Source organism: Balaenoptera musculus, chromosome 15, assembly GCF_009873245.2.
Source record: "Balaenoptera musculus isolate JJ_BM4_2016_0621 chromosome 15, mBalMus1.pri.v3, whole genome shotgun sequence".
Lineage (NCBI taxonomy): Eukaryota > Metazoa > Chordata > Mammalia > Artiodactyla > Balaenopteridae > Balaenoptera > Balaenoptera musculus.
In genome coordinates, this window is record NC_045799.1 from 21,629,313 (window position 1) to 21,652,623 (window position 23,311).

Below are 23,311 nucleotides of genomic sequence, written 5' to 3' on the forward strand. Positions count from 1 at the left end.
ATAGATGAGTGGTTGCCTAGAGTCAGGGGATGGGGAGGGGTGGGGTCAAGAGGATAGGGAGTGACTGCTAATGAGTATTTTCTTCTGGGGATGATGAAAATTGTTATAAAATTATATTATGATGTTGGTTGCACAACTCAAATATACTTAAAACTACTGACTTGTACACTTTAAACAGATGAACTTTATGGTATGTAAATTATATCTCAATAAAGCTGTTTAAAAATAAAAAGATACTCCATGCCTTTTTTCATGCAATACCTGGATTGCCCCTACCTTCTCCTTGCTATCTGAATGCCCCCAAAATAGCTGATTGCTAAGGCCCAACTCAAATGTCATTACAAAGATTTCCTTGATCCATTCCCATCAGAAGTAATTTCTCTCTCCTCTGAATTGCCACATTAACTCACATCATTCACTCAGAGATAATTTACAAGGCATCCATCATGTGTCTGGCACTTATTACATTTCACATGATTATTTAAGACCTCATTTCATCTCTGCTACTACACTGTAACCTTTTGGAGGGAGGAGATTGTATCTTGTTCCCTTCTGTGTACTCAGAACCCGCCAAGTGACTGGCACACAAAAGGCATTCAAGGAAGGTATGTGGATTTCATTCTACATTTCCTTTTTCTCATATCAGCTTCCTCCCAGGACACAGCTTCGCAATGGCAGGTTCCAGGCCTGATGCATCATTGTATCCCACATAGAAATTGCCTAGCACTTAGTAGGTTTTTTTGTTGAGTAAACACAAAATGATTAAATGATGAATGTGGCTTTAATTTCCATCATAACTGTCGGCCCAAGTTTTTGAAAGGAGGTGAGACTTACCTCCAGGTGTGGAGGATGGGTAGGGATAAGTGAGGATTTGCAATCCAGATAGGGAACAGCAAGAAGGAAGGAGCACGATCTTTCAAATATCTGCATGGTACAGGAAACCATAAATGGTGCCTAGAAGAATTAAAAGAGAACCAAACAGAACTTCTAGAAATGAAAACTATTAATAACTGAAACTTAATACTCAATGATTGAGCTTGACAGAAGATTAGACAGAACTGAAGAGAGAATTAGTGAAGCAGAAGATAAATGATCCAGAATATAGCACAGAGAAATAGATAGATGTAAAACATGAAAGAGAATTGGGAAGGCATTGAAGACAGGGTGAGAAAGTCCAAAATACGTTTATTAAGAGTTTCAGAAGGATGTAAGAGAGAAAAAGAGGCAGACACAATAACTGAAGAGATAATGACTGAGAACTTTCCAAAACTGATGAGAGCTAATAATCCACAAATTCAAGAATCCCAACAAACCCCAAGCTAAATAATAAGAATAAATCCATGTCTAAATACATAATAGTAAAGCTGAAGAACATCAAAGACAAAGAGAAAAATCTAAGGAGCATCTAGAGAATAAAATAAATTACCTTCAAAAGAGTGACAGGTTATGCTGACTTCTAAATAGCAACAGTGGAAGCCAGGTAATGGTGAAATGTTATCTTTGATGGGCCAAAAGAAAATAGCTACCCAAATAAAATTCTATACCCACCAAAATGTACTTCAAGAACAAAGTTTAAATAAAGACATTTTCAGACAAACAAAATCAGAACTTTCTACTCATAGAACCTCATTAAAGAAAATTCTAAAGGATATACTTTGTGTAAAAGGAATATTAACCCTGATGGAAGGCTTGAGATAAAAGTAGAAATGAAGAGCAAAGAAACTGATAAATACATCTGCAGGTCTATTTGAACATTAACTATATATAAACAATAATATTAATGTCTGGTAGAATTTCTTTCTCTCTTTAGTATTTGATAGAATTATAATACATGAAAACTATGGCATATATGTCAAAGTAGCATTGCAGTGGCTGGGAAAAGATAAAAGGTACTGATTATATAAATTTAAATATTCATGTTGTAATTTCAAGGACAACATTTAAAAAATAGAAAAAATGTATAATCTCCAAGCTGGTGGAGAAGGGAAATAGAATTAAAAAATAATCAATTCAGAATAGCCAAAAAGAATAGAAAAATAACATAGAAAGGGTGAGATGAAGAGAAAACACAAAATAAGCAAGTGGATATACACCCATATACATGAATAATTATATAAAATATCAAAAGACTAAATGCTCCAGTTAAAATATAAAGATCGTTGTATAGCTTGGATTTGAAAAATCCAACTATATGTGGTTTACAAGCAGCATACAGGAAACATAAGGATATATAAAGATTGAGAGTAAAAGGATGTAATAAAATATAACTTACAAAAGAATGGTGGTGTGACTATATTAACATAAAATAAAAGAGACTTTATCATTAAAAGTATTACTAGAGATAAGAAGGCTGCTGTATAATGGTAAATGCTTTAATTTATAAGAATATATAACTATTTTAATTTTATATACACCTAATGACATAGTTTCAAAACATACAAAACAAAAATTGATAGAATGATAATTCAATACATCTCTCTCAGTATTTGACAGAATATGGAGACAAGTCAGTATGGATATAAAAGATGTATTTATCAGATAGGGATAGGTTATGCCTCAGTAACAAAAAAATCCGAAGTCTCAGTGGCTTGGTACAACAAAGGTTTATTTGTCAGTCACACAAAGTCCAGTGGAGTCAGGCAGTTCTCAGGACAGTTCTCCTCCAAGGAGTGACCCAGAGATCCAGTCTGCTCTCATCACATGCCTCTGCCATCTCACTCTGTGGTTGCCACAGATGCTTCTAAAGAAGAGAAAGTGTGGAGGAAGCACACTGGCTCTTAATTGCCTTGGCCCAGAAGTTACACATATCATTTTCATTCACATCTCTTTAGCTAGAACTGGTCACATGTTCTCTCCCATCTCTAAGTATACTGAGAAGTGTAGTCTGCCTATGTCTCCAGAAGAGAGGAAAACCAGGCAGAAGTGAGAATCTATAGTCTCTACTCAGAGGATTTGAACAAAACAGTGAAAAAACTTGACCTAATAGAAATATATAGATAACTCTGTGTCCAACACCTTATCTTCAGACACATAAGACAATTTACAAAATTTGACTATAACCTGGGCTATAAAGCCAGTCTCACCAAATTTCAAAGAACCAAAATCATATAGAGCATATTAGCTAACCAGCTATTTCTTATAACTAAGGTATAAATCAATAATAAGAGATAATTAGAAATTTCCATATGCTAGGAAAATTTTAAATACACTTCTAAATAACCTATGGGTTAAAGAAGAACTGATAAAGGAAGACAGAAAATATTTTGAATGAACTGATAGCAAATTAATTCATATAAAAATTTGTGAGTGTAGGTAAATCAGTACATAGAGGGAAATTTATAGTCTTAGATACATATGTCAGAGAAGAAAAGAAGCTGAAAATTGATAAAATAAACATCAACTCCAAGAAGTTGTAAAAAGAATGTCAAGGCATGGGACTTCCCTGGTGGTGCAATGGTTGGGAATCTGCCTGCCAATGCAGGGGACACGGGTTCGATCCCTGGTCCGGGAAGATCCCACATGCCACGGAGCAACTAAGCCCATGCGCCACAACTACTAAGCCTGCGCTCTAGAGCCCACGAGCCACAACTACTGAAGCCCCCACGGCTACAGCCCGTGCTCCACAACGGGCAAAGCCACCATAATGAGAAGCCCACGAGCTGCAATGAAGAGTAGCCCCCCGCTTGCTGCAACTAGAGAAAAGCCTGCGTGCAGCAATGAAGACGGAACGCAGCCAAAAAAAAAAAAAAAAGGAATGTCAAGACAAATCCAATAAAAGTAGGAAGAAGTAAATAATAAAGGCATGAACAGAAAATAATAAAATAAGAAAGCAAAGATTAAAACAGAGCCAAAAGACGGTTCTTTGAAAAGGTAGTAAAATTGATAGACCCCTGAAGGAAACTGGTCTAGAGAAAAACAGAACTGGCACCAAAAAAAACAATATTAGGAATAAAAAGTGGGACATCACTACAGAGGCTGCCAGCATTAAAGAAAAAAGAGGGTATTCTGAACAACTTTGAGTCAATACATTTGAAAGTTTAAACCTGGAAAGGTGTAATATACCAATTTTGACTCAAGACAAAATAGAAAATCTAGAGAATCCTCTAATAATTAAGAACACTGAAAATCCCTTTCATTAAGAAAACTTTAAGTCTAGATGGTTTCACTGGCCAGTTCTATCCAACATCCAAAGAAGAAACAATTTTAGTCTTCCAGAGAATAGAAAAACAGTAAACAATCCCCAATTCATTTTATGAGATTAACATAACCTGCCTACCAAAAACAGCAAAAGGATACAGCAAGAAAAGAAAGTTACGGGCCAGTTTTACTCGTAAATATAGATGAAAAATCCTTAATAAAGTGTTAGCCACAAAAATCACTATATAAAAGGATACCACAAAAGTGGGCTAATCCCAGGAACACAAGGTTGATTTAACAATAGAAAATCTATTCATACAATTCAGCACATAAACTGATAAAAGGACAAAAACTACACGCAGAGAACCATGTGATAAAAAATTAATATTTAGTCATGATTTTAAAACCAAAAAAATGATAGTCTACAACATTAGGAACAGAAGGGAATTGACATAATTTGATAAAGATTATGTCTGTGGCTACCATAATTAATGGTAAAATATTGCAAGCTTTTCCTTTTGAGATCAGGACGTCAAGGATGCCCACTGCACCCATTTTATTCAGCATTTTACTGGCAGTCTTATCCAGTGCAGTGAGGCGAGAAAAAGAAATAAAAGATGTAAGATTTGGAAAAGAAATAAAAGTCATCTTTCAAAGGTGCTATAATTAGTATGTATAGAGGAACCCCAAATGATCTACAACTATGTTATCTAAATTAACAAGAAAATTTACCATTTTTACTGGATTCAAAATAAACATATTAAAAATATGTTTCCATATAATCACCCACTGAATTATTGAAAAAAGGTACTGGGGGGAAGATTTGCACTTGGGGGACAATAAGGTCTTCTGAACGTTCAGAGATAAACCTGTCGGAACAGGTTACCCTGTGTGTGAGTGAGCTTCCCGTCACTGGAAGGGTTCAAGCAGGGACAGGATGGGCTGCGGCCAGGGGTGCTGGAGAAAGAAACTGGGCTCAGAGTGAGAGGCTGGTTCTCCCCAGGCTGGACCTCAGCTCTTCCCACACTTGTCCCTGGGAGGCAGCCTCTCTCCTTTCTTCTGGTTCCTCTCAGAATCAACTTAATCCTTCTGGTAAAGTGGGTAAAATAAACCAGGATTTACGGCTCCAGAACATGTTGTAACAATCCCTAATCTTATCGCTTCCCACCTCCCTCTCCTAGGCTTTCCTTTCAGAGAAAACCCACAACGGCATTTCTCTTGCCCTGCCTCCTGCCCCCGCCCCCTGCCCCACCACACTTATCTACAAAGTTCAAGTTCTGCGGCAAACGGAACAGCTCCCCCGAGGGCTGTAGGTGCTGGCCTAGGGGCTTCTCCACAAGCACAAACTTGAGTGGGTTCACCCTGTTCAAAGCCTTCAAAGTCTCCCCGCTGCCTAGAGTCATGTTTTTTTTCCAACACCACAGACCCCTTTGATAAAGGCAAATCTTTCCTTGCAAATAGCACCCCACTGAGTATTTACTCGGTGCCCAGCACCGTGCTAAGGCTTTACGGGCTTGATTCATGGAATCCCCCATGAGTCCCCATGAGGTAGGACCTATTATTAGCTCCCCAGGTCACTAAGTGGGGACTTGGGACTGGGACTTTATCAGTTCAGGCCACACACTCTGAAACACCATGCCATGTGGTTTGGTTTGGTTTGGTTTTTGTAACTGTTTTTCAAGTGAAATTTAACATAGTCCCTTAAAGGCACAACACAAAGGCACAACACGGAACAGCAGAGCTGCTTTCACTGGAGCAGGGATGGAGGGCCTGGACTTCTCAGCTTTGCCACCTTATCCCCCAAAGCAGCTCCCCCATACCACTCAGCCACCAAATCCATAATCCTCACCAGAGGGGCCCAGGAGGTAGAGCACATAAGCATGCAGACCTGGGTCAGTCCTGTGCTCTCTAGCTACCTGACCTTGAGCCTTGGTTTTCTCACCTGCAAAATGGGGCTAATAGGCCTTCCTACTTTCGCAGGGTTATTGTGAGGATTAAACGAGATGGTGAATGTAAGGGCTCATCACCCAGAAGGTGCTGCATACATGTTGTCTGTGATTATTGGTGGTCTCTGGGGATTGGGGTAGCCCCTCGGCACCTCCCTCTGGACTCTCAACACGGCAAACCAGGGGCCATGAGCTCTGGAAGATGCTGCAACCCAGGTTCACGTCACCTGTTGAAAACTCATCCTCTGGTCATAGCACTTTCCCGGGCCCACTGTGCCTTTATCTGATTGGGCGCTGTCTGTCTCCCCCCAAGACTCTAAGTGCCATGAGGACAGGGATTGTATCTGGTTTTGCTAGCTGCATCCATAGTGCCTATCACCAGGGGGTGCTTAAGAAACACCTGTTGAATTAAAAGAAAATTAAAGTCCTTGGGAAGATGACGAAACTATAACTCTGAAACATAATTTGTTAGAATCACAGAACTCCAGGGCTCAAAGGGGGCTCAGAAACCAGCCAGCCTATTTCCTCAGAGGAAACTGAAACCCAGAGACAGAGAAGGACTTCCCGGGATGCAGAGTGAGTGAGAACAGGACAACAAGCCAGGCCTCTGTGTGACCCCCTCACCTGCCATTTCCCATCTGTCATAAGCCCCACTTGCCTTCACCATTGGCACTTGACGAATGCTAACAGATCACCTCCATCAGCCCTAAGATCTTGGCACAAAAACTCCAGAAGCTGCTGGCAAAGCCTCCTTTCCAGTAAATTCTTTTCTTAGCTCTGGAACTGCTGGTTCCAAAGATGCACAACTGGTCCTGAAAATAGCCATTTCACCCCAAATTAAAAACAAGCCCTGTTTTTGAGGATTCTCAATTTGGGGTTCCTCTCAAGCGGAGCTCTAGACCATATGAGTTGGCAGGGACCTGAGATATTCTGGGCCAATTCCAGAAGGGGAAACCGAGGCCAGAGAAGGACAGAGACTTTCCCAAGGTCACACAGGGAATCAGTGACAGGGCTGGGACCAGAACCCGGGCTCTCCACTCTCTGACCAGTTCTCCTGTCTCTACAGCAGGCTGTAAGTAGCCGGACTGGATTAACTTGAAGGTACTTGCAGGCTCTGATCTGAGGCTAACAGATTCTTCTTCGAACAGGGGTGTGGTTTTCTTCAGACTGTGGTCAGCTGTGCAAATTCCTGTCACAGGTCCTCAGCACAGAGTAACTTTCTACGTGCAGAAATGACAATATGGCATTCCAAGAACAAACTGATATTCCAAAAAAACAAAATTCCAAACTGGTATTCAAATTAGTTGCCAACATTAAAAAACTAAAGTATTTTTACCTGCAAATCCAGGATTCCACATTCTCTTAGAAAAATCAGACAATCTGGTAATACTGATCTTCCCTTCCGGCGTGCGACACTTGGCTGAACTACAGAGCGGTTGTCACACATTCGCCTGTCCACAGCTGGCCAAATTGCCTCCTTCCTATTGCCTCCCCAGGTCCTGAAGGCATTTGAGTTTGCAGCCCCTGTTCTATTGAGATTTGCGAATCCCCTCTGTAACTATTCCCCAGATAAGGGGTCACATAGGCACTGTTTGTTGCCTCCAGGGAGTTTGCTTCCAGTCTGTTCCGTGGTTGGCCACGTAGATGGTGGTGGGGAGGGAGAGCTTGATTTGAACCATGGCCGATCTGAATTCATGTATAACAGGTCACGTTGTAATGTACTTCCAAAGCCTAATGAACTTTAATTACCTCAGAACCAGGACTGAACCTGCTTGTTTTGGCTGAGGCAGATAAGAAGGCCCCTCTTGGAAATGACTTCATAGACTGTCAAGCCATCGAAATGAAATCCAGATGCCACTGCATTCTGGGCAAACTAGGGGTCAAGTCTGGATGGCCCTTTGGAAGTTTTGAAGGCAACCAGTGCCGATATCAAAAGAGGGTTTGGAGGTCTGTCTTCAGGTTCTTGAGCAATGACAGCACTCAGATAAACTGCCTTTCTATGACCTTGCCAGGAGCTGTCACCACCAACCCGTGTTTCATAATCCATGGAGGTGGGGGAGGTTTAGAGTAAAGTCAGGTCGCTGAGCACTCCATCAGGAGGTGGCCCAGGGAATCTGGGCAGACACTCTTGGAGAGCTCTTGGCAAGCTTCAAATTTTGGAACTTTAAAAGCAATGGCTTCGTTCCTACCACACGTATCAGCAGTCAAATCTCAAAGCCAACAGAAATATTAGAGTCCAGGACTATTCGATATGGGAGAGCCCCTGTATATTTCATCTCGTCTAACTCTCTACCTTAATTGAGAAGTTCCCTACAGCACCCCGGACAAGAAGGGTCAGCCAGCCTTGGTGGGGCAATGTCTTCCTGATAATGGGTCAGAAGCTGTCCCCACTGAAACGTCCAACTCCTGTCCCCACTTTTATCCTCAAGATAAGAACCATTTTTATGCCTGCCTTTATCTATGTACATTGAGCACCACCATATTTGCCCTCTCATCTGCAGGCTAAACTGTTCCAAGTCATCCTTCCTGGGAGGCCTTGATTTTGAGGCCTAGCTACTGTCCTGCAATTGGCCAGTGCCCCTTTTCAGCATCTTTTCACAACAGCTGTGACTTTAAGAGGACACAGTTCTTGCTCAATGACCTCCAGAGAAGAACGGCTGAGTCCAGCTGTACCACATCCCAGGCTCACATGCCCAGAGTTTGCACGGATTGTTCCACATCAGTAAACAGCTTTTATTTATTTAACAAATACTCATGTAGCTCAGCTTACTTTAGCAATATTCATTAAATCCCCATAACCCTCGGAGTTACAAGTCTATTATTGTCATCCCTGGTGTACAGATGATGAAACCAAGACACAGGGAAGTAAAGTCACTCAGCCAAAGTACCAGTTAAGTGGGGAGACTGGGGGGCTTCCCTGGTGGCGCAGTGGTTAAGAATCCACCTGCCAATGCAGGGAACACGGGTTCGAGCCCTGGTCCAGGAAGATCCCACATGCCAAGGAGCAACTAAGCCGGTGCGCGCCACAACTACTGAGCCTGCGCTCTAGAGCCCGCGAGCCACAGCTACTGAGCCCGCACGCCTCAAGCCCGTGCTCCACAACAAGAGAAGCCACCGCAATGAGAAGCCCGTGCACCGCAACGAAGAGTGGCCCCCGCTCGCCGCAACTAGAGAAAGCTCTCGCGCAGCAATGAAGACCCAACGCAGCCATAAATAAATAAATAAAATAAAATAAAATAAAATTTAAAAAGTGGGGAGACTGGGACTCAAACTCAGATCACTGGAGTCTGGAGCTGGTGCCCGTAACCTCCCTGTGCTGCCTCTCCGTGCAGCTGTTCATGTTAAGCACGGGGATGAAGATCTCCAGGGAGATCTGGAAATACTATGTCTCCCTGATAAGTCAGCCTCAACCTGAGATGTGAAGTGACTTGTCTTAAGTCACTCCATTCTGCAGTGATGGAGTTGGGACTTCACCTGGGTTCCAAGTTCAGGGCTCTTTGCTCTAGCCTAGAGCGTGCCGAGTGGACTCATCAGATTTAATTGAAGGGGAATCCTCCAGGGGAGCAACATCACAAAGATCCTACCCAGGGAAGTGAAATGCATTCTAACCTGGCTTCGAGCTCACATGCATATCTAACAGTCCACAATTACCCAGTGGGTTCCTGGTCCAGGGAGATGAAAACTAATTAACCTAATCAACTGATATTTTGAAAGTGCACATGTTAGGAAATACATGGAGACCTCATTAATTCATACCCCAATAATTCAGCAGTCATCATGGTCTCTTGTTGGGCTGAAGTACATATTACATTAATCCAGAGATGGGCAGACTTTTGTAAAGGGTCAGATAGTAAATACGTTGGGAAAGGTGGTCATACACAGCTTGTTGACTCTTGCACAGTTGCATGAACGCGTTCCTGGGGCCTGAAACATTTCCTTACAGGAAGGTAAGGAGCCCTCACAGCTAGTGCTGGGCATATCACCTTGTTTGCAAATATCTTTCCCCTGCTAACAGGTTTGATGTATATGTCTTTGTTCTGCTTAAGTGGCATCTGGCCAACCCCACTGCTTATATCTGTTCCTGGGGAGAGGGAACAGGGTCTTCCTCCTGCAGCACAAGAGGGGCGCATGCAGACCATCTTCCTGTGTCAGCTGCAGGACAGGACCCGCTGACCATGGGGAACCAGTGCTCACTATTAAAGCAGGTCTTGCTTTCTTCTGTGAGTAGAGCATCATTCCATCTAGTGCCTATGGGAGCTATGTCTTACTTGGTGACTCCGACACCTGAAACCATGCACCTTAAATTTCTTACTATCTCTGCCTTTTAACTGAGGTATTTAGACATTTAATGTGATTACTGATATGATCAGATTTTAGCATATCATCTTGCTATTTGTTTTCTACATGTCTCATCTATTCTTTGCTCCATTTTTTCCTTTTTCTGCCTTCTTTTGGAATAATTGAATGATTTTTATGATTTCATTGCATCTCCTCTGTTCACTTATTAGCTATAGCTGTTTGTTATTTTCATGGTTGTTTTAGACTTTTTAGTGTATATTTTTACCTTATCACATTCTACTCTCGAGTGACATTATAACACGTCACAAATACTATAAGATCCTTATAATAATACTCCCATTTCTCCCCCTTCTGACTTTATGCTTTTGTTGTCATATATTTTGCTTTCTTGTATGTTATAAAACTCTAAGTACATTATTATTTTTGTTTAAGCAATTATCTTTTTTTTAAGATTTTCTTTTTGATGTGGACCATTTTTAAAGACTTTATTGAAATTGTTACAATATTGCTTCTGTTTTATGTTTTGGTTTTTTGGCCGCAAGGCATGTGGGATCTTAGCTCCCTGACCAGGGATTGAACCCACACCCATGCATGGGAAGGCGAAGTCTTAACCACTGGACCACCAGGGAAGTCCCTCAATTATCTTTTAAAGACATTTAAATTATAAGAAAAAAATTATATACTTCCCCATGGAGTTATTTTCAGTGATCTCCATTCCTTTATGTAGATACAGATTTCTATCTTGGTATCATTCTTCTTCAGTCTGAAAAACTTCCTTTACCATTTCTTATTGTTCAGGTCTACTGGTGATGAATTATTTCAGCTTTTGTTGCTTTGAAAACATTTTTCTTTCATCTTCATTTTTTTCTCTCTTTTTAAAAATTAAAGTAAAATTGACTTACAATATTAGTTTCAGGGGTACAATATAGTGATTCAATATTTTTATACATTACAAAGTGATCACGAGAAGTCTAGTTAACATCTGTCACCATACAAAGTTATTCCAATATTATTGGCTATATTCCCTATGCTAAACATTACATCCCATGACTTATTTATTTTATAATTGGAAGTTTATACCTCTTAATCTCCCTCACCTATTTCATTCCACACTATCCCCTCTGGCAACCACCAGTTTGACCTCTGTATCTATGAGTCTGTTTCTGTTTTGTTTCTCCAGTTTGTTTTTTAGATTCCACGTATAGTGAAATCATATGGTATTTGTCTTTCTCTGACTTATTTCACTTAGCATAATACACTCTAGGTCCACCCATGTTGTCACAAATGGCAAGATTTCATTCTTTTTTATAGCTGAGTAATATTCCATTGTGTATATACACCACATCTTCTTCCATTCATCTGTTGATGGGCACTTAGGTTGCTTCCATAGCTTGGCTATTGTAAATAATGCTGCAATGAACATAGGGGCACATGTTTCTTTTAGAATTAGTGTTTTTGTTTTCTTCAGAAAAATACCCAGAAGTGGAACTGCTGGATCATATGGCAGTTCTATTTTTAATTTTTTGAAGACTCTCCATACTGTTTTCCATAGTAGCTGTACCAATTTACATTCCCACCAACAGTGCACGAGGGTTCCCTTTTTCTCCACATCCTCACCAGTGCTTGTTATTTCTTGTATTTTTGCTGATAGCCATTCTGACAGGTATGAGGTAATATCTCATCGTGGTTTGATTTGCATTCTCCTGATGATTAGTGATGTTGAGCATCTTTTCATGTGTCTGTTGGCCATTTGTGTGTCTTCTTTGGAAAAAAAGGTCTATTCAGGTTCTCTGCCCTTTTTTTCCCCTCTGCCCATTTAAAAAAAAATAGGGTATTTTTTTGATATGAGTTATATATTTTGGGTATTAACCTCTTTTCGCCAAATTGTTCACACACACCTTCTCCCACTCAGGTTTTTGAAAAATTTCCTCTTTGATTTCTTTAAAAATCCATTGCTTGTTTAGTAGCATACTGTTTAGCCTCCATGTGTTTGTGTTTTATGCAGTTTTCTTTTTCCTTGTATTTTATTTCTCATCTCATACCATCATGGTCAACAAAGATGCTTGATATGATTTCAATCTTCTTAAATTTATTGAGACTTGTTTTGTGGTCCAGCATGTGATCTATCCTGAAGAATGTTCTATGTGCACTTGAAAAGAATGTGTACTTTGCTGCTTTTGGATAAAATGTTCTATAAGAGGGCTTCCCTGGTGGCGCAGTGGTTGGGAGTCTGCCTGCCAATGCAGGGAACACGGGTTCGAGCCCTGGTCTGGGAGGATCCCACATGCCATGGAGCAACTGAGCCCGTGAGCCACCAACTACTGAGCCTGCACGTCTGGAGCCTGTGCTCCTCAACGGGAGGGACCACGGCGGTGAGAGGCCCGCGCACCGCGATGGGGAGTGGCCCCTGCTTGCCACAGCTGGAGAAAGCCCTCGCACAGAAACGAAGACCTAACACAGCCAAAAATAAATTTTAAAAAAAATGTTCTATAAGGTATCTACTAAGTTAATCTGGTCTAATGTGTTGGTCAAGGCCAGGGTTTTCTTACTGATTTTCTATCTGGGTGATCTGTCCATTGATGTAAGTGGGGTGTTAAAGTCCCCTACTATTATTGTGTTACTATAAATTTCTCCCTTTATAGTTACTATTTGCCATATGTATTTAGGTGCTCCTCTGTTGGGTGAATATATATTTTAAATTGTTATATCTTTTTGTTGGATTGATCCCTTTATCATTATGTAATGTCCTTCCTTGTCTCTTGTTACAGTCTTTGTTTTGAAGTCTATTTTATCTAATCATTGCTACCCCAGCTTTCTTTTAGTTTCCATTTGAATGGAATTCATTTTACTATCCCCTCACTTTCAGTCTGTGTGTGTCTTTAGATTTAAAGTGAGTCTTTGTAGGCAGCATATACATGGGTCATGTTTTTTTATCCATTCAGCCACTGTCTTTCATAGAGCATTTAGTCCATTTACATTTAACTATTGATAGGTATGTACTTATTGCCATTTTGTTTATTGTTTTATGGTTGTTTTTGTAGTTCCTTTTTGTTCCTTTTTTCTTCTTTTGTTGTCTTCCCTTGTGATTTGATGACTATCTTTAGTGTTGTGTTTGAATTCCTTTCTCTTTTTTTGGTGTGTATATTATAGATTTTTGGTTTGTGGTTACCATGAGATTCATAGATAACTATGTAAATATGATTATTTTAAGCTGATGATCTCTTAAGTTCAACACATTCTAACAACCAAGCATTTTTATTCCTCCTATCCATATTTAATGTTTTTGACATCATATTTTACATCTTTATGTTTTGTTTATCCCTTACTTATTGTGGATATAGATGATTTTACTACTTTTGACTTTTAATCTTCCTGTTAGCTTTATAAGTGATTGATCTACTACCTTTACTATATGTTTGCCTTTTCCAATAAGATTTTTCCTTTTATAATTTTCATATATCTAGTTGTAATATTTTCTGCTTAGAGAAGTCCCTTTAACATTTCTTGTAAAGCTAGTGCTGAACTATTTTAGCTTTTCCTTAACTGTGAAACTTTTTAAAAATATTTATTTATTTTCTTTATTTTTTTGGCTGTGTCAGGTCTTAGTTGCTGCACGCAGGATCTTTGTTGAGGCATGCGGGATCTTTCATTTTGGCATGCAGTCTCTTCGTTGCGGCGCTCAGGCTTCTCTCTAATTGTGGCGCGCGGGCTTCTCTCTAGTTGTGGTGTGTGGTTTTCTCTCTCTAGTTGTGGCATGCAGGCTCCAGGGCACATGGGCTCTGTAGTTGTAGCGCATGGGCTCCAGAATGTGTGGGCTCTGTAGTTTGCAGCACGTGGGCTCTCTCATTGAGGTGCGCGAGCTCAACAGTTGTGGTGTGAGGGCTTAGTTGCCCTGTGACATGTGGGATCTTAGTTCCCCGACCAAGGATCAAACCCACGTCCCCTGCATTGGAAGGCATATTCTTTACCACTGGACCACCAGGGAAGTCCCTGTGAAACTCCTGATCTCTCTTTCAAATCTAAATAATAGTCTTGCTGGGTAGAGTATTCTTGGTTGTAGGTTTTTTCCTTTCATCACTTTAAATATATCATGCTATTCCCTTTTGACCTGCAAAGTTTCTGCTGAAAAGTCAGCTGATAGTCTAATGGGAGTTCCCTTCTATGTAACTGGTTGCTTTTCTCTTGCTGCTTTTAAGATTCTCTCTTTTTTTTTTGCCAGTTTAATTATAATGTGTCTTGGTGTGGACCTTTTTGGGTTCATCTAGTTGGGACTTTCTGTGCTTCCTGGACCTAGATGTCTGTTACCTTTCCTAGGTTAAAAAATTTTTCAGCTATTATCTCTTCAAATAGCAACCCCCCTTCTCTTTCTGGGTCCCCTGTAACGGAAATGTTAATATGCTTGACTTTGACCCAGAGGTCTCTTAAACTATCTTCATTGTTTTAAATTATTTTTTTCTTTGTTCTGTTCAGCTTGGGTAATTTCACTGTGTCCTCCAGTTCGCTGCTGTTCCTCTGTATCATCTAATCTACTGTTGCTTCCTTCTAGTGTATTTTTAAATTTCAGTTATTGTATTCTTCAGCCCTATTTAGTTCTTTATATTTTCGCACTCTTCATTAATCTTCTCACATGTTCATTCATTCTTCTCCTGAGTTTGTTGAGTGTCGTTATGATCATTACTTTGAACTCTTTAGGGCCTAGACTGATTATCTCCACTTCACTTAGATCTTCTGGAGTTTTGTCTTGTTCCTTCGTCTGGAACATATTCCTATGTCTTCTCATTTTGCCTGTGTTTATTTCTGTATATTAGATAGGTTGGTTATGTTTCCTTATCTTGAAGAAGCGGCCTTATGTAGGAGATGTCCTATGGGGCCCAGCATCACACTCCCTTCTGGTCACAAGAGCTGTATGCTCTAGGGGTGTCCCCTATGTGGGCAGCATGGGCCCTTTTGTTGTAACAGGGCCTACTACTATGGGTGTGCTAGTAGGTGGGTGCTGGGCCCTGGTCTGGTTGGCTGCCAGGCCTTGCCTTGTGCAGTGGCTGCTGGTCCACTGGTGGGCAGGGTTGGGTTCTGGGGCAGCTGACTGCTTGGTTTGGGGGGTCCTGGGACTGGTGCTGGCCTGCTGGTGGGTGGGTAAAACCCTGGCACTAATGGGTTAGAGAGAAGATTGCAAAGTGATGCTTGCCACCACCAGTGTCCTCGTGGTAGAACAAGCTTCCCCAGATGGCTGCCTCCAGTGTCTGTGTCCCCAAGGTGAATCCCAATTGCCTCCTGCCTTTCCAGGAGGCTCTCTAAAGTCAACATGAGGGTCTGATCCAGGCTCCTTTCAAATTACTGCCTCTGCACTGGGACCTGGAACATGTCAGATTTTGTGAGCACCATTTAAGAGCGAACTATTTCCCAAAGCTCTCCAGCTCTCCTGTATGCAAGCCTGCTGGCCTTCAAAGTCAATGTTCTAGGGCTTATCTTCTCGGTGCAGGACCCCTAGGCTGGGTAGCCTGATGTGGGCTCAGATCTCTCGCTCCTTGGGAAGAACCTCTGCAATTGTGATCATGCTCTCAACTGTGGGTCACCTACCTGGGTGTGTGGGTCCTGGCTTTACTGTATCTTCACCCCTCCTACCCATCTTGTTGTAGTTCTTTATGTCGTTAGTTGTGGAAAATCTTTTCTGCTAGCCTTCAAGTTGTTCTCATAGATAGTTGCTCTCTAAACAGTTATAATTTTGGCATGCCTGTGGGAGGAGGTGAGTTCAGGGTCTTCCTACTCTGCCATCTTGGCCACACCCCCACCCATTTTTTAAGGACATTTTTGCTAAATACAGAATTCTACATTTTTCCCCCCTTTCAACACTTTAAAGGTGTCATGCCATTCCTTTCTGGTTTGCATAGTTTATGATGAGAAGTCTGCTGCTACTCTGATCTTTGTTCCTTGGTGTATGTTTCTTCTTACTCATTATCAGTGGTTTAGCAATTTCACTATGATGTGTCTTAGGATGTAAGTCTTTTTCACGTTTGTTCTTCTTGAGGACTACTGAGTTTCTTGGACCTATGCCCCTTTATCATTTTTTTTTAAATTTATTTATTTATTTATTTTATGGCTGTGTTGGGTCTTCGTTTCTGTGCGAGGGCTTTCTCCAGCTGTGGCAAGTGGAGGCCACTCTTCATCGCGGTGCGTGGGCCTCTCACCATCGCGGCCTCTCTTGTTGCGGAGCACAGGCTCCAGACGCGCAGGCTCAGCAATTGTGGCTCAGGGGCCTAGTTGCTCCGCGGCATGTGGGATCTTCCCAGACCAGGGCTCGAACCCGTGTCCCCTGCATTGGCAGGCAGATTCTCAACCACTGCGCCACCAGGGAAGCCCCCCTTTATCATTTTTATCATATTTGGGGAATGGCCATTATTTCTTCAAATATGTTTTCTGTCTCTTTCTCTCTTTCCACTCCTTCTGGTATGTACTTTTGACAGTTGGTATTGTTTCACAGGCTACTCTTTTCATTCCTTTTCCAGTATTTTCTCTTTGTGCTTCATTTTGAATAATATCTATTTCCGTGCCTTTAATTTCACTGATCTTTTCTTCTGCAGGGTCTAATTTCTTCTGCTGTTAATCCCATTCAGTTTATTTTTATTTCAGATAGTCTGTGTATCATCTCCAAAAATTTGATTTGGATTTTTAAAAAATACATTCTATGTCTTTCCTCATTATGTTCATGTTTTCCTTTATATATCCTTGAGTATTTATAATGTTAATAATATGTTTAAAATCTTTGTCAGCTAATTCTATCATCTGTGTCATTTTGGATCCGTTGAATTATTTTTCTCCTGGTTCTGATCATATTTTTCTGCTACTTTGGTGATTTTTTTTTGTGCCAAACATAATAAACTTTACATTGTTGAGTGCTGTTGTATTTCTTTAAACAGTGCTGGACTTTGTTCTGCCAAGCAGTTACTTGCAGATCAGTTTGAGGATTAATACTGAGCTTGTTTTATGGCAGGCTAAAAGCAACCTTTACTCTATGACTACTTTAGCCCCACCACAAAGGCATGACCTTTCCAGGATTCTATCCAACACTGCGTATTACAATGTCTCTTCTCTGGCTAGCAGAAACTTCAACTATTCCCAGATCTATGTGAGCCCTGGGAATTACTTGGCCCTTCGAATTACTGCTTTCTGTTTTTTCTTTCTCTGGTGGCATGGAGTTTCATCCCACACATGTCCTGATCAGAACTTACCTAAGGGTCAAGGGAGCCCTCTGCAGATCTTCTGAGCTCTGCCTCTATGAAGCTACCTTCTCTCTGTTATCTCTCCATGTAAATTTTAGCTGCCTCAGCTTTCCTGAACTCTGACCCCTGTCTCCCAGTTCAGTGATACAGTGGGCGTCTGGTTCCCCACCTCTGTGAAGACTGGAAAAACCCTAAATGAGTAAGATGGGCGATCCACCTCTTCCTGTGTGTTTTCCTTCTCTCAGGGAGTCACAGCCCTGAGATGTCCCAATGCTTCCTGATGTCCAATGTCTGAAAACGTTTGTCTCATATATTTTGTCTGCTTTTCTAGTTGTTTATGGCGGAAGGCAATTCCCACAGCACTTAATCCTTCATGGGTGGAACTGAAAATCTCTATCCTAGTTGTTTTCACCATTGGTTTACACTTTAAAATATCATTTAACTAATAGATGGTGACTTCATTAAAAGTTGTTAGAGACAGTTTAAGAAAATTGTGTTGGGAGTTAGTTCATGAATATTTTTGAGTTTCACAATTCTACCAGGAAGTTAGGCTCTGTCAAGATTTTATGAAAAGTTGAACTAGGAAAAGATCTTCAAGGTTAACTCGAATTGATCAAGACACAACCGATTACTTAACCTTTAAATTCACTTTTTAAAGTGTTCAAAATTTTGACAAGGGTGTCAAGACCACTCAAGGGGAAAAAATAATCTCGTCAACAAATGGTACAGGGTGAGATAACTGAATATCCATAAGCAAGAATGAAGTTGAACTCTTACCTCACACCGTACACAAAAACTAACTAAAAAATGCACCAATGACCTAAATATAAGAGCTAAAAGTGTAAAATCCTAGAAGAAAACATAGGAGTAAACTTTCATGACCTTGGATCTGCAGTGTTTACTTAAATATAACACCAAAAGCACAAACAGCACAAGAAAAAATAGATCATAGACTTCATCAAAATTTAAAACTTATATACATCAAACGACACTATCAAGAGAGTGAAAAGACACCTACAGCATAGGAGAAAATATCTGCAAACAATGTATCTGATAACAGTCTAGTATCCAAAATATATAAAGAACTCTTACAACTCAACAACAGAGACAACCCAATTCAAAAATGGGCAAAGGACCTGAATAGACATTTCTCCAAAGATATACAAAGAATATTAAGCACATGAAAAGAAGCACAATGTCATTAGTCATTAGGAAAATGCAAATCAAATCCACAATGAGAGAGTACTTCATACCCACTAGGATAGCTATTGTTATGGGTTGAATTGTGTCCCCTCCCCTGCAAAATATGTTGAAGTACTAACCCCTGGTATCTGAGACTTTGACCTTATTGGGAAATAAGGACTTCATAGATGTAATCAAGTTAAGATGAGGTGATTAAGGTGGGCCTCAATCTAATATGACTGGTTTACTTATAAAAGGGGGAAATTCGGACAAAGGCACAGAGGGAAGATGGTCATGTGAAGATGGGAGTCAGAGATTAGAGTCATGCTACCACAAGCCAAGGAATGCCTGGGGCTACCAGAAACTGGAGCAGGCAAGGAAGGATCCTCCCGTAGTGACTTGGAGGGAGCATGGCCCTGTGAACACCTTGATTTTGGATTTCTAGCCTCCAGAACTGTGAGACAATGAATTTTCTGTTTTAAGCTACCCAGTTTGTGGTACTTTCTTATGGAGCCCTAGGACACCAACACAGCTATAATTTTAGAAATGGAAAATAACAAGTGTTGGCAAATGTGATGGTTAATTTTATGTGGCTGGGCCACGGTGCCCATATATTTGGTTGAACATTATTTTGGATGCTTCTGTGGTGTTTTTAGGATGAGATTAACATTTAAATGGATGGACTTTTGAGAAAATCAGATTACCTTCCACAATGTGGGTAACTCACCAAAGGTCTTAATAAAACAAAGACTGACATCTCCCCTTGAGCAAGAAGGAATTATGCCAGCAGACTGTCTTTGGACTCAAACTGCACCTCTTTCTTGGGTCTCCAGGTGCTGGCCTACCCTGCAGATTTTGGACTTACTAAGCCTCCACAACTGTGAGCAAATTCCTTAAAATAAATCCCTATCTATCTAGCTAGCTAGCTAGCTAGCTACCTACCTACCTACATATATCAATATCCTATTGATTCTATTTCTCTGGAAAACCCTAACACAGCAAGGATGTGGAGAAATTGGAACCCTCATCCATTGCTGATGGAAATGTAAATGGTGCAGCCATTGTGGAAAATCATTTGGTGGTTCCTCAATTAGTTAAACACAGAGTTATCATATGACCCAGGATTTCCACTCCAAGGTATGTATCTAAAAGAATTGAAAACAGGTGTTCAAACAAAAATTTGTAGAAGAATATTCATAGCAACACTATTGACAATAGAAGATAAAAAAACCTCAAATGTCCATAAACTGACTGATAAATATTGATGGATAGCCATACAATGGAATATTGTTAAACCATTAAAAAAATAAAATTCTGATAAATGCTATAACATGAATGAATGTTGAAAACACTATGGTGAATGGACAAAGCCAGACGCAAAGATCACATGTTGTAAAATTCCATTTATATTAAATATCGAGAATAGGCAATTTCATAAAGACAAAAAGCAAATTAGTGGTTGCCAGGGGGTTGGGAGTAGGAGTGACTGCTTAATGACTATGGGGTTTCCTTTTGAGGGGATGAAGATATTCTAAAACTAGGTTGTGATGGTTGCACAACATCATGAATGTATTAAATACCAATGAATCGTACACTTTTAAAATGGCTAAAATGGTTAATTTATATTGCGCATTTTACTACAATTTAAAAAAGTGTTCAAATACACAGAGAAGGATAATTCTTGAACTTACTAATTAAGAAACAAATTGAAGATGTGGAAATGGAACTTTTTAAGTTAACAAAAATAAAACAATGAATCAAGAATTAAAGGTTGGGCTTTCCTGGTGGCGCAGTGGTTAGGAATCTGCCAGCCAATGCAGGGGACATGGGTTCGAGCCCTAGTCTGGGAAGATCCCACATGCCGCAGAGCAACTAGGCCTGTGCACCACAACTACTGAGCCTGTGCTCTAGAGCCCGCGAGCCACAACTACTGAACCTGTGTGCCACAACTACGGAAGCCTGCGCGCCTAGAGCCCGTGCTCCACAAAAAGAGAAGCCATCGCAATAAGAAGTCTGAGCACCGCAACGAAGAGTAGCGCCCGCTCGCCGCAACTAGAGAAAGCCCACACGCAGCAACGAAGACCCAAAGCAGCCAAAAATAAAATAAATAAAATTTAAAAATTAAAAGAATTAAAGGTCATAAAATAAATATGTGTAACCATTGCGATAAACAAGTAGGCTTGTGGAATTACAATCACAAAGCAACTTTTTGTCTCCTACCGTCTCCTGAAATCCAACTTGTGGGACTAGCGTATCCGTTAGTTCTAGAAGAAAATCAGGCCTCTACAACTTCTCTAGTCAATCTTACATCATCATCATATCATCCTGTCGTCACACTTAAGATGCAAAACAGTCTCAGTTCAGAAATTTAAACGTCCAATTCCATAAAAATCAAAATGGCTTATCATTTGAAGTTGAGGCCTTCTCTGGGCCTGCTGCAGGCCAGAAGCCAGCATCAGGGAAGTGAGGCCTTCTTTGTGTATTAAGGTTTCTGACCCTCCAGGGGTAGGGCCGTGGGAGTAAGGAAATGAAGGCAAAGCAAGAAAACATCCTTAGTTGAGGCTTTGTGGTGACTGGGCACTGACTTGGCAAGAGTTTAACTGTCTTTCTCATGTGGCCTCCTCCAACGCTCCTCAGGGTGGCTCATCCGTCCTCTCTTCTCTCCCTGTCATGCCATCTTCATGCCCCAGGGAGCCCTCAGGGGTGACGACTTCCCCCATGACTCTGCTTTTTGATCCTTCATCAGCACCGCGAATTGGAAGTTCATCTCCTGGAGGAAACCCTCGCCTCTTGCTCAGGCTCTGAGCTGACCCCGTGCCAGTTCTCTTGCACACAGCCCACATCTGGTCCTCAGGACGCAGAGACACATCCCCGGCCCAACAAGCTCTGGGAGTGGAGGCTGCGCCCACCTCTGCCACCTCTCCTTTGCTCCATCATCAAAGCACCCAGCCAGCCACTGGTATCTCATCCTTTAGATTTTTCCAGGCCGGGGTCTGTATAGTTTATCAGATTGTCGCCCTACAGGGGATGCACATTAAGCTCCAGTGAGGCCCTTTTCCCTAGCCTTGAGGTGAGGGGCAACTGGCACCCATTACTCTTGCTGAGACTCCAAACACACAAATGGCTCTCTTCAAAGAAATCCCCACCAAAAATTCTCCTTCTTCAACTCTTAGCTCTTCTTTTATATCCTTGATGTGGGTGAGGGAGTTTAAGATGGCTACAGGTTTTCGACCATCTCCATTATAAATACAGCATATGGTATACTTATGTGGTATCTATTGCTGCCTTGCAAAAAACATCTATTTTAACCTCTTGTTACATGTGCATTTAAATAACTACAATCATTTGAATATAGTAACAGCTACTATTGAGCCCCTACTTTGTCCCAGACATGGTACTAGGTCCTTTTTACAAACATCTCATTTAAAGTTATTAATAGGTATGCTTATAACTACCTTATCGATTTCATGAGTTCATACAGATAACTGGCATTTAAAAATCTACAGAGTGAGGTATTATTAATAAGATTCTCAATAGGAAGAAATATTCTGAAAGCCTAGTCACAGAACTTTAGATCTGGAAAGGACTTCATAGGTTAGTCAACCTCACTCATTTCCTTTAAGCAGCAGCTGAGGTCCTGAAAGGCTGAGGGACTTGCCCAAGGTCATCACAGTGAGAGGAGATCAGAAGATGGGGGTTATCATTTGCTACAGCTGCCTCTTATTTGTAAAAAGTATTAGGTAAATTCTAATGCATACTGCTAATTTTAAGATTTATCAAACCAGGGGTAGAAGTGAATTCTTAATGTAAAATAACTGTCTCAAGAGTCTTAAAAAACTGAACAAACTGGGCTTTCAACACTAGATAAAGCTGTGCGAATCCTAATATACTGTACAGGAGAATAAAGGATTCTTAATTGAATCTGTGCCTCCGAGTGGAAAAATGATTTTTAAATGGAAAATCCCACAGAGGTGGCAATGAGAAATGAGTTTAGCTAGATGAATGATCTTAAGAGAAAGCAAGACAGCAAACCAGGTTGGAGGGTGGCTTTTTCTTAAAGATCTCAAATAAACCAAACACAGACTGTTTGTCCCCAGACAGTGAGCTACTGTGTTTACTCTCATCTTCCTAGTCTTGGCACTGTCTCGTGTTCTGTCCTCACAGTCTCCAGGATTTCATGTAAACTTTTTAAAAAATAAGCGTATACAGCACAATGATGATATTATTACTCTATCTATCAAATACTATTGAGAACCCAGCAAATGCCATCCAGCATTCTCAGACTTCAGTCCTGCATTCTTCTCCTGCAAGACAACAATCATATGCTTTAGGGCTGGCGGGTGTCCAGAAACAATTTAGTCCAACACACTTCAAAGATAAGAAAACTGAGGCCCAGAGAGGAAAGGACCTTGCCTAGGAAGGTCACACTGTTAATGGCTCTAATCACAGAGGTTAAGCATTTTGACAGATTCATGAACTCTTGGGTAGTTAGTTCCATCCTCAGCTCTGAGGACCTCAGAGTCACATTTT

At 40.9% G+C, this 23,311-nt stretch overlaps 1 protein-coding gene across 2 annotated transcripts in view; it reads right to left on the minus strand.

The window, feature by feature from the left end:
* Positions 1-676: 676 nt before the first annotated feature.
* RPRD1B (regulation of nuclear pre-mRNA domain containing 1B) overlaps positions 677-23,311 on the minus strand; it is an 80,202-nt gene continuing 57,567 nt past the window's right edge. The window contains exon 7 of one of the 2 annotated variants that reach the window (XM_036825079.1): positions 677-954. In XM_036825079.1, coding sequence (XP_036680974.1) covers positions 763-954 — 192 coding nt within the window. In that variant the 3' untranslated portion in view covers positions 677-762. Of the gene's footprint in view, positions 955-2,525; positions 2,741-23,311 lie in introns of those variants that run through there. The other variant, XM_036825081.1, reaches the window with a different exon arrangement.